The 13,807-nt window shown below is 36.7% G+C and overlaps 1 protein-coding gene across 1 annotated transcript in view; it reads right to left on the reverse strand.

The window, feature by feature from the left end:
• LOC149781864 (uncharacterized) overlaps positions 1 to 13,807 on the reverse strand; it is a 57,466-nt gene that overhangs the window by 32,453 nt on the left and 11,206 nt on the right. Inside the window, exons 3-5 of the mRNA XM_089935021.1 lie at positions 7,617 to 7,768; positions 2,980 to 3,125; positions 1,517 to 1,653 (exon numbers count right to left, since the gene is read on the reverse strand). Coding sequence (XP_089791147.1) covers positions 1,517 to 1,653; positions 2,980 to 3,125; positions 7,617 to 7,768 — 435 coding nt within the window. The remainder of the gene's footprint in view (positions 1 to 1,516; positions 1,654 to 2,979; positions 3,126 to 7,616; positions 7,769 to 13,807) is intronic.

Here is a 13,807-nt window from a genome sequence, read left to right on the forward strand (position 1 = left end):
CGGAAGCGTATTGCTCCAATGTATCTTTTGTCCTGTTTTCTGTTTCTTATTTCTTCGTCTTCTTGACAAAAATAATTTCGTTATGTATAAGGAGTTTTTTTACAAACTACATTAATTATTTTGGGATGTGCGTCTTCGATAATCTTAGTACTTACATGGAATCAAATGCTACTTTGGTGTGATTTACTGGTCTCAAAACTAACGCAGACGTTTTTGTTTTTAAATCTGGAAGTTGCACTTTGATTAGCTATGCCTGTCCAAATGTTCCACGTGAACTTTATGGGCAGAAAGTTGTATTTTTACAAGGACAACACTCCTTTATAGATTCCTTAAATTTTATACCTTTTTTTATTATCCATTAGAGTTTTTTAATGCAGCCCGTGGGAGTAGAGGTGGAGAAGAATGAAAGGCCCTCGGTGATGGGGATAGGAGCGAAAGGTCACATTTATAGGGCAAGGGTTGAAAACAGGCACGCTAGTGGGTAGATTCTATAAAAAAAACAGATATTTGAATTATATCTTGTAGTGGCAGACTCATAGAATGCTTCGTATATTTGTGTGTACGATAAGAGAATTCCACCATTGGGCTAGCATTTTCCATCAGACACAATATTAGGCTGAGTGTCCGAATCAAAATTCTTATCCCAAGGGCAGCAGTTTTCCTATCCTACACTGATGGACAGTGGACGCGTATTCTTCTCATATTCCTAAACGAAAAATGAGAGTTGAAGGCCAAAATGGCGTATTGTTAATTCTGAGTAAAGTTTACATTTTATGTAAAATATCGTTCCAAAAAGTGTGATCAAGACCTTCGAATAAATGGCAATATACAACGCGTGAACTTTGTGCAGGAGAATTCTTGCGCAGTGGTACAAAATTTGAACAGGTCAACAAATAGTCCACTCGTGGTATCACTTATTTTTAACTGGACTGAAAAGGTAACGATATAATCACCGAGTAGCCTTTTGATCTAGAATCGATTTTCATCTAATAAATAATAATAAGATGAATTCAAAAAAATTACAACAACGACATTATTCAATTCGAAGTCGGACAGCTGAATTTGTGCATGTTACTTGGTTGATCAAAGACAATGTACTGGTTGCAAAATACTAACTCCAACCGCTGTACGATTTATAATGTGCCGAAAATAATGTATCTTGGTTTTTGCGGAAGAATAATTAAGTACTGATGGAAATCAGGGAGATCTTACCTGCTTATCTGCACTGTCATCGCAATGGAGTATCATGTGATTATATGATGAAAGATAGTGAAGTTCCCCGTAGACGTTCTACACTGGAAACACGTAGGAATCTGAGAAAACTAGATATTGCGTGGAGTATCGCGTAATTATATGAAAGATAGTGATGTTCCCCTGGGATGTTCTACACTGGATATAACGATCATACTCACGTAGCAATCTGAGAAAATAAGAAACATAATATAAATCATTGGACCCGAACTTTGCAGTGCCAAAAATACGATAAATTATTTAACCTTGACCTTGCTAATATTACCAGGTCCCCGGATGAACCAATAAAGTCGCTGCCCTAGGTAAGCCGTCTGGACCTGTGTTGTATTTGAGAAGTCCGAATAAATCCTACTTGTCAGCATAAAAGCCGGCGTCACGATGTCAGGCCTTAAGGATGAGGCACTGAAACAAAAACGAAACAATATGGTTATCCTTGTGAAATCTTTCTGACACTTTTTGCAGAATTATTGTTGCTTTTGTACGAGTTTGTTGTGAGATGTGGGTAGAATTTAGCAAATATGTATTTTTCTTTCAGGTGAAGTACTGAAAAACATTGATAATTTACGTATACCTTGTATATAAAGCTGTTCTTTGCATAACATTATAGGAAGACATTGAATGAGGTTTCTCTGACAAAATCTGAAGTTTACACTCGTCTTTGAAAACAACAACACAAAAAAATAACAAACTCACTCACTCGCTCAGTAGATCATTTGTCCCTGAATGGGAATTTGCGGATTTTTTTTCCAGTCCAACATTTGACTCTGTTTCTACCAATATAATAACCATTGAACACTCTTAAGCTGGATGTACTCATTTTGAATTTTCGACAAACACGGGGTATGTTATTTATTGCGGTTCATAACGGCCGAGCGTATAATGTCTTAGAAATAAATGGTATTCACTGTTATTTGGATATTGATGTACTCATTTCTTTAAAGACATTACAAGACATAATTTTCTTGTACGTAAAAATCCAAATGATCGATAGCACTTTTGATGGTATTTGCTTTCTAATGCTGACCTCCATTACTGGAGCAAACACTTCATCCTTTGTTGATATGCATAGAATTCATCCTAGACAACTATCATTATAATCCAATGTGAGTTCTTTCTCTGATTACTTTTCGTTGATTTAATCCTTAAATAAGCAGCGTACATGCGTTTTAAACTCATTGTTGCACATTATTCCAAAATGGTTAGTTAGGATCAAAAGTTACGGGCTCATTACATTTTGCAATATATACTTATTACTATCAATTCAGGGGCCCCGAGTGGCCGAGTGGTCTAAAGCCTTCACCGTTACGGATTACGGGCTAGGGCTTTTCCCCGGGTTCCTCCATCATTTATACTGGCCGTCATTTATATCCTATCTTGTGCTGAAAAATGGCGTTAAACCCTACAACAACAACTATCAATCCAAAATAGGAAACGCCCAATATGGAAGATAAAGGCAAATAGGTATATTAATTGTATAAAATCAAAAAGAGATTTCTCTGTTACAGAAATTTTGGAGTAAATTGTACTGTTTAAAAATATACATATACAGTCAAATTCCAAAATTCCAAATAATAACAGACGCATCGCAGACGTACATTTATGACAAGAGCGTTGTCTTCGGTACATGCATGCATGCATGCATGCATGCATCCATCCATCCATCCATCCATCCTTCCTTCCTTCCTTCCTTCCTTACTTACTTCCTTACTTACTTATTTACTTACTTACAGTAGTGTGATTCCTTGTCGTATAGTAATCGTTCCGATGACCCCGTCCTTCGCTGCAGTGCATAACAATGAAAATATGGCGACTTTTCCAGATAAAATTCCATCCCATGTTTTCCGGCTATTAAAGTATACCACCAGAGTACCATTCTGAAAATGGACCTAGTGTGTCTTTACAAGTGATTTAACATTCAAATCTGGTTTTCGTATGATTTTATTTGCGAGCTAGTATGATCTCTCTCTCTCTCTCTCTCTCTCTCTCTCTCTCACACACACACACACATCAAGGGACACATATCATGAGGACTTTGTATAGTGCCTAATCTTTAGAAGCTCTAAGCGCTTTACAACATTAGACAACACCTATAAGATAAAGAACATAATGATATGATTACAAAAACAAACACCATGAAATTAGAAAACATTTTTTAAAAAAAAACATGCTGAGAATATTTAAGGTAGGAAACATTATTAGGTCTTTAAGTTTGTTCTTGCAGTCGAAATAAGTGAGTTTTGAGAGCCCTCTTGAATGTGATCACTGTGTCTTTGTGTCTAAGTTCAGTGGGCAATTCATTCCACGTTGCTGGGCCCTGGTATGCAAAAGAACGCTGTCCATATGACTTTGTTTTCATACTTGGAATAATGCGTATACGATTGTCAGAAGAGGAACGTAAGTATCTTGCTGGTGTGTACACACGGGTGAGGTCGGATGGGTATGTTGGACTAGAGTCCGACAGTGAAATGTAGCACAGAGAACAAGTTTTGTGTTTGATTCTGGATCGAATGGATAGCCAGTTTAGGGTACAGAGCAGCGGCGAGGTGTGCTCTGATCGTGATACTCTAAGTATGATCCGAGCAGCTGTGTTTTGAACCTTTTCTAGTTTCTGGAGCAGATATTGAGATGAACCAGACAGAATTGAGTTACTATAGTCCAGTCTTGAAAGTACTAATGAACACACAAGAGTTTTAGTGGCATCAACTGAAAAATATTTGCGAATTGAGCTGATGCGTCTCAGCTCAAGATATGCAGCCTTGCATATGTTCATGATATGTTGGTGCAATGTGAGAGTACTGTCCAGAGTAACACCTAGGTTTCGTTCTGATTGTGTGAATTTTAGAAGAGTAGTTTCAGTAATGTAGCAAGGGCGATATATAAATGACTAAGACACATGTACAACTGTGACCAGTTAACAGTTTTTGGAGCTTTGTCCACGAAAATAAATGGTATCCCACTATAAGAAACAAAATTAACTTCGCCGAAAAGAATCTCATGATTTTGTCGTGAGAAAGGATATTTTGTTGTTGTTGTTGTGGGGTTTAACGCCATTTTTCAGCATACGATAGGCTATACATGGCGGCCAGTATTAATGGTGGAGGAAGAACCCGAGAAAACCTCGGAAAGAACCACCGACCCACGAGAAGCTACTGGCAAGCTTTCTCACATACCCACATTGGCTGAATCCGAGACGCGAACTGGCAGACGAGAGGGGTAGGGGGATAAAGAGAGAGAGAGGAACAGCTCTCATTGGTAGAGAACTGACCAGATTCATCATCCAAATAGCAGCTCTGTGTTAACCGAGCAGAGCCGAGGAAAGATAACTCACTGATGTTGTTGTGGGGTATAACGCCATTTGTCAGCACTCGATAGGCTATGCATGGCGGCCAGTAGTAATGGTGGAGGAAGAACCCGGGAAAACTCCGCGAAGAACCACCGACCCACGAGAAGCTACTGGCAAGCTTTCTCACGTACTTGGCCGAATCCTAGACTCGAACCCACGCAGACAGAGGTGAGATGGCAGTGATCCGTAACGGAGAGCTCTTTAGACCACTCGGCCACTCGGGGCCACCATAACTCACTGAAGTATGAATCACACCAAATGGAGTGTCCGAAGTACAGAAGAGTGCTGTGAATCTGGTATTGAGTTTCCGTCAAATCACAGCTAATTAACAAGCTTACAAATCTACCAAAGTCGTGAATGACATGAATGATGCAAACGAGACTACCACTGTATTAATAGAAGAAAAAAAAGACATGCAACTATTATTAGTGACTGTGAAAACACAATGACCAACTCGGATGAGAACAAGGACTCATTTTATGAAGACCTATAGACCCTTACTGCATCAGTACCAAATGGAGACAAGCTCGTCATCCTTGGTGACTTCAGTGCTAGACTTGAATGTATAGCCCATCTTGTGCTAACAATGGCGTTAAACCCAATAACAACAAAAACAACAACTGTGGTGGTAGACTCTCCGTAAGGCAGTATTGGCACAAGTTGATACAACATCTCTCTCTTTATTATACTGATTGTGAGGCCACAATCGCAACAAGCTTAAGAGACATGGTCCATACTCTATTGCATATCAAACTCAAATTTAGCACTCGGGGAACAGTCGTCAGCAAATATGTGATTACGAATAGTCACTTCCTGTAACTTCTTCTCATGTAGTCTCCTCAGAGTGAAGAGCATGTCATCAGTCAGGTATATAATGTCGATACTAGTATCGTAGTTACGGAAGGCACTAGTACGCATAGCAGAGAACATCGTACTGAAGAATGATGGGGCCAACAAGGCCATGCTTGACTCTGTTGGTGACTGGGGATGGCTCAGACGATTCGCCGTCGTCCCCACAACGCGAGCGAGCATACCATCGTGGAATTGCATAGTCAAGTTATTGAATTTCCCTGGGGAACCAAATTTCGACATGATGTTCCAAAGGCCTCGACGGTTGACTTTGTCAAAGGCTTTTTGAGGTCGATAAAATTCGTTCTCATGTTTTGTCCGATGCTGAAAATGTCAAATCAGCACAATCACTCATTTGACTGAATCACTTTTTCTGCCTAAAAACATTATAAACGTGTGTGTGTGTGTGTGTGTGTGTGTGTGTGTGTGTGTGTATATATATATATATATATATATATATATATATATATATATATATATATATATATATATATATATATATATATATATATATATATATATATATTACAGAGAGAACATTTAAGAGACACTTACAGAACTGTTAAATAAATCCAAAATAATATTAAATGTCGTATCACAAGTCAAATAGTTTAGAATGTTCCGAACAAACTCCAATAGTTTTGAATGTCTTGGTGAACCAATAATAAATGTCCTGATGTACTGCAATGATACATTCCCGAAGGTCTGTCAAAAAGTGCTCAATAATACCAAAGTAATCTTTTAGTCTAAAAGTCAAAGAGCACTTTGTAATTGCAATGCCAATTTTTAGAACAAATAATTCCTCTAAAAATATATCTCTGTGTGTGTGTGTGTGTTTTGGATTTTTAATGTAGCTTTAACAATTTTCAGTCATATCGCTACGAAGTTTGACAGTTTATAGTGATGTTTAGCACTGGGGCATCATGCTGCAGACATATATCATCATGTCCAACCCAGTCACATAAACCTGACACCAGGCTGACCAGTCCTAACACTAACCTCATAATGCTATGTGCATAGCAAGGCAGCTTTTAGTACCATTTTCATAAGTCTTTGATATGACTCGGACAGGGTTCAATCCCGCGTCCTCCCACATCCAAGGAGGACGTTCTAACCACTAGACCACCGGTGCGATTCAAATTATACCTGAACACAACTGTAAAGTATTGCACATACTGATCTTAAAACAGGAATAAATAATTTGTTTACCAAGTCCCCATTATACACATCCCTATTTGACCTAATTCGCAATACAATGTTCTGAAAACTAATAATTTCCATGTAAAATTCCACTAACCTTTAACTAAAATCCTAGTAACCATCTCGCTTACAACTTTCGAACATGATAAAAGTCATGTATGAAAAAACTATCCACGATCCTCGGTCATGGACAAATATCAGGCGCATAATATAGATTAAATAAACATTACATCATCAGTTTCTGAGGCGTTGTTTTGTGCACGGTGTTAAGCTACTCAGTTTCGAAGTCAAGTAGGTCTTGCGTTTAGTCCGCAATCCCGTAATCAGTAAATGGAAATGAAAAGCTTTGGAAAAACACCAGATCTTGTGACGTTTGACTGTCAACAGTACGGACTATAAGCCATCTGCAATACTGTGTACAATTCAGATTACATTTGTTGTCTGATACTCTTCCTTCTTCACTACGTCACGGTCTTCCGATTGTCTTTAGTTCTTTTTATCTTTTGCAGGCTATAATTGGGCAGGTTGAAACTGGTTTGACGAGTACATACTCACCGGAATTGCACGTGGCGTTGTGCAGTTTTGTCGTTCACAAATATCTCACTTTTACAGAGCATCTGTAAATAATGCATTCCTTTGATAATTGCTGGTGCATGAATATTTACGGTGAGCTATATATAAAGTTTGCCAGACCATTCCGAAATAGTTTAACGTTTATGTGCCCTCCTTGGTCATTATACGGTGTATTCTGGCCACATTACTTCGTGTGAGCAGTGTGTACTTAGTATAATGACCAAAAAGGACACAAACCTTAGACCTTATGTCTCACTCGTGCTCTCTAAAATGTTTACAAACAGAAAACTGTATGTACATAAGAGACAACTTTTTTTGTATTTTTTTTTGTGTGCGCTTTTTATAGGCAGTCTTTTTTAAGATAAAGCTCGGGTTTGAAATATTATAATAAATATTTTACCTGATTACATCCGGTTATCACTAAAAAGACTTTAGTGACGTTATCGTTCCAGCCGACATCACATACTACTTCGTCTGTAGTTTCGACCATAGCTGTATTATACAGGGAAGAATCTGGATTGTCTATCACCACGCTGTTATTAGGAAAACACCCTGTTACATGAAACAGACATAAATTAATACAGGTTTGATTTTGTGTTGGTTAAATGCGATTTTTCAGCACGTGATGGGTTAGACATGGCGGCCAGTGTATTTAGTGGAGGAAGAACCCGTGAAAACCCTAGGGAGAATCACCGATCCTAGGGGAATCTACTGGCAAGTTGTCTCACATACACACATTCTCCGATCTCGATACTCGAACCCAGGTTGACATAGGTGAGATGTCCTTGATCCAAAAAGGAGCGCCTTCGACGAGTCGGCTACCTGGTGCCCCCAAATCAAATATAAGAGCAAGAACAGCAGCTACCACTATGCTAAGTTTTAATACTATCTCTTCTACTACGACAGATGATGCTAATTTTATTGCCTGTAATACTACTTGTACCGCTGCTACAACAGCAGTAACAGCTACTACTAATACCACTGTTGCTAGTACTATTACTAATGCTACTACTAAAAGTGTTGATTTTGTTGCCATGACTACTACTTATACCGCTGCTTCAATAATGGCAACAGCAACAACAACAACTACTTCTACCACTGCTACTAGTACTACTACTACCACTGCATCTAGTAGTAATACACTCCACTGCTAATAGTTGTACTATTACTACAACTAAAGCTGTTGGTATTTTGCTGCCACAACTACTATTTACACCGCTGTTACAACAACAACAGCTACTAATATTACCATTGCTACTACTAAGCTTGTTTTGATTTTGTTGACACTAATTCTATTTATACCGTTGTTACAGTAACAGCAACAACAACTACTACTACTACCACCATTGCTACTAGTAATACTACTACCACTGCTACTAGTGCTACTACCACTACTTCTGCTAAAGCTGCTGGTGAGTTTCTTGCCACTAGTACTATTTATACAATAACAGTAACACAGTAACAACAACAACCACTTCAATTATATATATATATATATATATATATATATATATATATATATATATATATATATATTCTTCCCCGTTTGATTTTAACCCCCTTCCGATTTAAAAAAAAAAAACCCAACGAAAACCACAAATGCGATGAAAGATGCTCTGAACTTAATCCGGTCATTTATTGATTTATAATTTCAACCCTGATTATGCCCAAGTGGGTCCTTGCACCGTTATTCTCGGCGCGTTTTACTCCAAACGGAAGTTTTTAGTGTAAAGATGACCGTGCTCGCCAGTCATTTCCAGTTCTGAACAAGTCCATTTTCACCGAAGGGGTATATGCAGGACTACACACGTATGTACTGTTAGGAGTATATGCTCTTAAAATAAGTAACAGAAAAGAGTGAAAGACAACAAGCTTTGTAAAATTTAACAAATAATTTATTTCCCTAAAATACAAATTGAAAACGAGAAGAAAAAAAGAACTTACGGTATAGCGAATTAAATCCCAAAATAATCCAAGAATTAAAAACACGAGTCGAAGTAATTTCAAGTCCTGAATAAAATTCTGTAAAAGTCAACAAGAGATCCAAAACGGAGGGTGATGACGTGTCTGTTAAAGCCCTACGGAGTGCTGATGTGTTAACAGTCTATTGTTGACTCACAAAAATATTATTCCAGGTTTAAATGCAGTATAAATTCCAGTCAATGTCATTATCCAATAATTTTTATCAGAGCACTTTTGTACTTCCAGAAAAGATATCACTTGAATTCAATAACTTGAAGAATATAAAATTCAGCCCAAAACTGGTCACAACATAATACAACTTGAAGGTGCTAGATGTTAAAGCACGACTGGTAAAGTCCTCACAGTCACAAGATTGTACAGTTCTCTACCTGATCTCAGGTCACAATTAGAAATTCCAAAAAATATCACCTAATGGAAAATATCCTTCAAGAATGATCTAATGAGTCTTGTTTATTTACAACACAATAATCTGTACAATTCACTTAGGAAAGTCCAAAACCCTGACCCAAATCAACATACTGACTCCTTCTTGTTTACCTGAATAATAATCCTGATATTAAGCTCATACACAAAGAGAATAATGAAGCTATTATTAGTTGTTCACATAAATAAAATTTTAAAAAGGTCAATCAGGTCAAGTAGAAATGAACTAAATTTTGGACAAGGTCAAGTCCAGTATACAGTGTTATATTACAATAATATGTAATGAAATAAACAAATTATAACAAACAAACAATTAGATTAAATATACATAAGAGTACATAGAAGGAAAACACTATGTTGTCTGCTTCTGATATTTACAATATAGAATCAAGCATACGAAAAGAATGACAACCACACATTTGCTTTTCCCGTGGATTTAACAACCGGTGCAAGTTCTATGTTCATGTGTGCAAAGAGATACAAAGCTAAACTCTTTACGGAAATGACCTTATGCGATATGATAGATCGCTCCGCCTACCAAATCACGTGACATGACCACCTGTTAACATCCGACAAACAAGCAGTGTTTGACAAGGAAATATGTTTCAGTTTAAGTGATATATTTATTAAAATTGGTTTGTATTATTCCTACAAATGTAAAATTAAGAGGTTGCATAAATTATACTGCAGTAGACAATATTTATCTTTGTAGTTCAAGTTCCTATAATAATAACCTACGTGTTTTTTTCTCAGTAAGTAATAAAAATAAACTTTAGATTTGCTGCAGACATTTTTCATGACGCTAATGTATTTATTATATAATCTTCCTATGAATCTTTTCTGGCTTATGTTTATTCTTCCTTGGAAGCAAATGAATTAAGCATTAATAACAAAATCCTAAATAGTTACTATTTAGAAGTATACTGTTGTACATAATAATTGTAAAGTTCTATTGTTCGTCAGATGGAATTTTGATCAATGATGTCTTTTGATGGAAACATGTAAATGCATGCTTAATATATCGGACTTTAATTATATGAAAACATTGTTTTTGTATTTCTTTCTTATTACATTTTTGTATCCCATCCCCTCCTTAGCCCAATGAGAAAGTCTCGTCGCTCTAGTGTCTGAAAGATCGAGACGATAAATCATTACTTTTAAGACAAGCCAACATTAATGTCAATATTTTCAAACTTTCAAATAATGGAGTCTGGGGTTCAGTACTTTTTATACAAGAAAATAATGTACATCAAAGCCCGAAATTTAGGGGATTCTCCACTCTTATTCTAGAACCGTTTATATATGTATATATTTTCAATTTCAGTTTCTTTTTTTTTTCTTCAAACATCAACAGGACATGCTTTTCTACATACGTTTATGCAAACAAACATGATGTAATAGCCATAAATTATTTCCATATTCAGTTGATCGTACACACAACCACAAAAAAGTATTTGTCCATCGAAGTTTTGTCTATGTTTCGGAAAAGGAACAAATACAGTTCCTCCATTTAGACGATCTGGATATCGACTGTAAGAACTACAAGGCTCCCACTGACTGTTTTTCTCTCACCCTTATCGATCGATAAATCAACAAATTATTGCAAAATTTGTAAATACTTATCATAGTCAATTCATTATTGCCACAGGCAGCTTGTCGGAGGCAAATGGCAGACGAAAGCAATGTCTGGTGGTGTGTCTAATTTACGTTCACTGATTGGTTAATGGGTTAGCATGATTAACAAGTGGCGATAGGTCAATTATCTGGCAGTTACCGAATAGGATGAACTCCGTCACAATGTTGCCTGAGGAAAAGAGACTCGCTTATAAGTCCCTTAGGCATGAAAGGCGTGGCGGATGCCAGTCTGGTCACAGTCAGGTTAGAAATTATAAATCAGTGAATGAAATGACAAAGTTCTGTGTACTTTTAATCACATTAAATATTTCCCTTCTTGAAATCGGTGGTGGTGGTGGGTTTACAAGCAAATGGGGAAGTATCTTCAGACTATACCACTGCTACTAGTACCAATACCACCAATACTAATAATGCTACTACTTGCACTGCTACTAGTACTACTACCATTACTACTAAAGCTGCTGGCAATTTGTTGCTACTAATACTAATTATACCGCTGCTACAATAGCAGTAACGACAACTACTACGACCACTGCTACTGGTTCTACCACCACTACAAAAGCTGTTACTAATTTTTGTACCACTGCCACTACAAATGGAACTACTAATATAAGGGGGTCCCCGAGTGGCCGAGTGACCGAGTGGTCTAAAGCGCTCTCCGTCACGGATCACTGTCATCTCACCTCTGTCTGCGTGGGTTCGATTCTCGGGCTCGGCAAACGTGGATATGTGAGAAAGCTTGCCGGTAGCTTCTTGTGGGTCGGTGGTTCTTTCCGGGGTTTTCCCGGTTCTTCCTCCACCATTAATACTGGCCGCCATGTATAGCCTATCTTGTGCTGAAAAATGGTGTTAAACCCTATAACAACAACAACTACTAATATAAGTACTACCACATTTGCTCCCTCATCGCGATTTGTATTTACATTTATATAAACTATGCTGCTGGCTCCCTCTGGCGTTTGTATTAGGACAGAACTTTTTAGTACAAGTAACAAGATTGAAAATTCCTCTAAATTGTATTAAGAGTAAGTTTTGATTAAACTGTATTATAAGTAAATTGATAAATTATATTGGAAGCAATTTTCTGCTAAAATATATAGAGATTGAATCCATTTATTTGTGTTACAATTATATACTACTATTCAACAAAGATTACGCTATTATGATCAAGTACGAACCGTCTTATACGCACATTGCTTGTATCTCAGACTCAGAAAAAAGTACATTCATTAGGTTACGTAAATAGACGAGCTAGACAGATTCCATAGATTTTTCTAGAGGGCAAATGTGCTGATCTTGCAGAAGTACTTACATAATAATGTACATAGACCTAGACAATAATCTGTAAGAGACTACGAAGCCTCACTTTGAGATTCTGGCCTTCGCAAGAGCTAAAGAACGCGCCATATTTGGCGTTGTCTTAAGAAAGCGGGTATAAAAAGCCCCAGCCACGGGCCGACACCAGTTTTGCTGGCCAGAAACTCAAACAGGCTTTGTCTTTGCAGGTAAGATAACCGTCTATGTACAGTTTTTCATAGTATAAGACTTTTTAGTGTTATAAGAATTTTTAGTGTTAAGATGTTAACCTAACATCAGTATGTTTAAACATTAGATCATTTTAATATTTCTTTACTATTATTTAACATAATGTATAAGAAAGTTTAACTGTTTGAATAACTTGTATTTACTTATAATTATATTATTGATTATAGTAAAATCAACGTTCGCTACCAACTTCATACTCAGTAATAGTTAATTTAGAAATAAAATACTCTTTAAATAATAGAGTTTAATATGTTGACATTTTAGAATTAATTCAGTAAAATATATTTCAATTACGGTATTAGTCTGAAATATTGAATTTTAGATTCTTTTGCTATCGTGAATTTATTCGACATTTAATTATCTGTATTACATTCTAAACGGCAGATATTATACAAGTATGATGTTGGTAAGTGAAAGAATATCGTAGTTTTATATGTATTTCTTATATCCGAAAATTGAGCTTGTTGTAGTTGATATTGAAATGTGAGTTTATATGTTGAGTATTTCAATAAAGTTTTGCGGGCCAGAAGCTCAAGCAGGCTTTGTCTTTTGCAGCTCGATCCCGAGTACCTTCAATTCCCCAAGAATGTAGTCACGTCTTCATCATCGAGTGACACTACATCAAATGACTTGAACTTCCTTCCTCTCTCTCTCTCTCTCTCTCTCTCTCTCTCTCTCTCTCTCTCTCTCTCTCGGAATTGAGAAACGGATTGACTTAGAGTTTACGAAGCAATTCTTCACGTAAAAGCTGGTGAAGAAATTCTTTCGTAAAAGTTGGCGGAAAATCCCTTCGTAAAATTTGTATATTATCTGGTATTGATATACTAACGAGTTAGGATTGTACATTGTCTAGTAATTATAATATAGACTATTTAGTTTTGCAAATTATTTAAATTGATATTATAAGCGATTTAGTATTGTATACTGTCTGTATTGATATTATAGACGAGTTAGTACTTTATATAGTCTGAATGGATAGTGAAGACGAATTAGTTTTGCATATTG

Source organism: Sinohyriopsis cumingii, chromosome 15 (assembly GCF_028554795.1).
Source record: "Sinohyriopsis cumingii isolate HCF-2022 chromosome 15, ASM2855479v2, whole genome shotgun sequence".
Taxonomy (NCBI): domain Eukaryota; kingdom Metazoa; phylum Mollusca; class Bivalvia; order Unionida; family Unionidae; genus Sinohyriopsis; species Sinohyriopsis cumingii.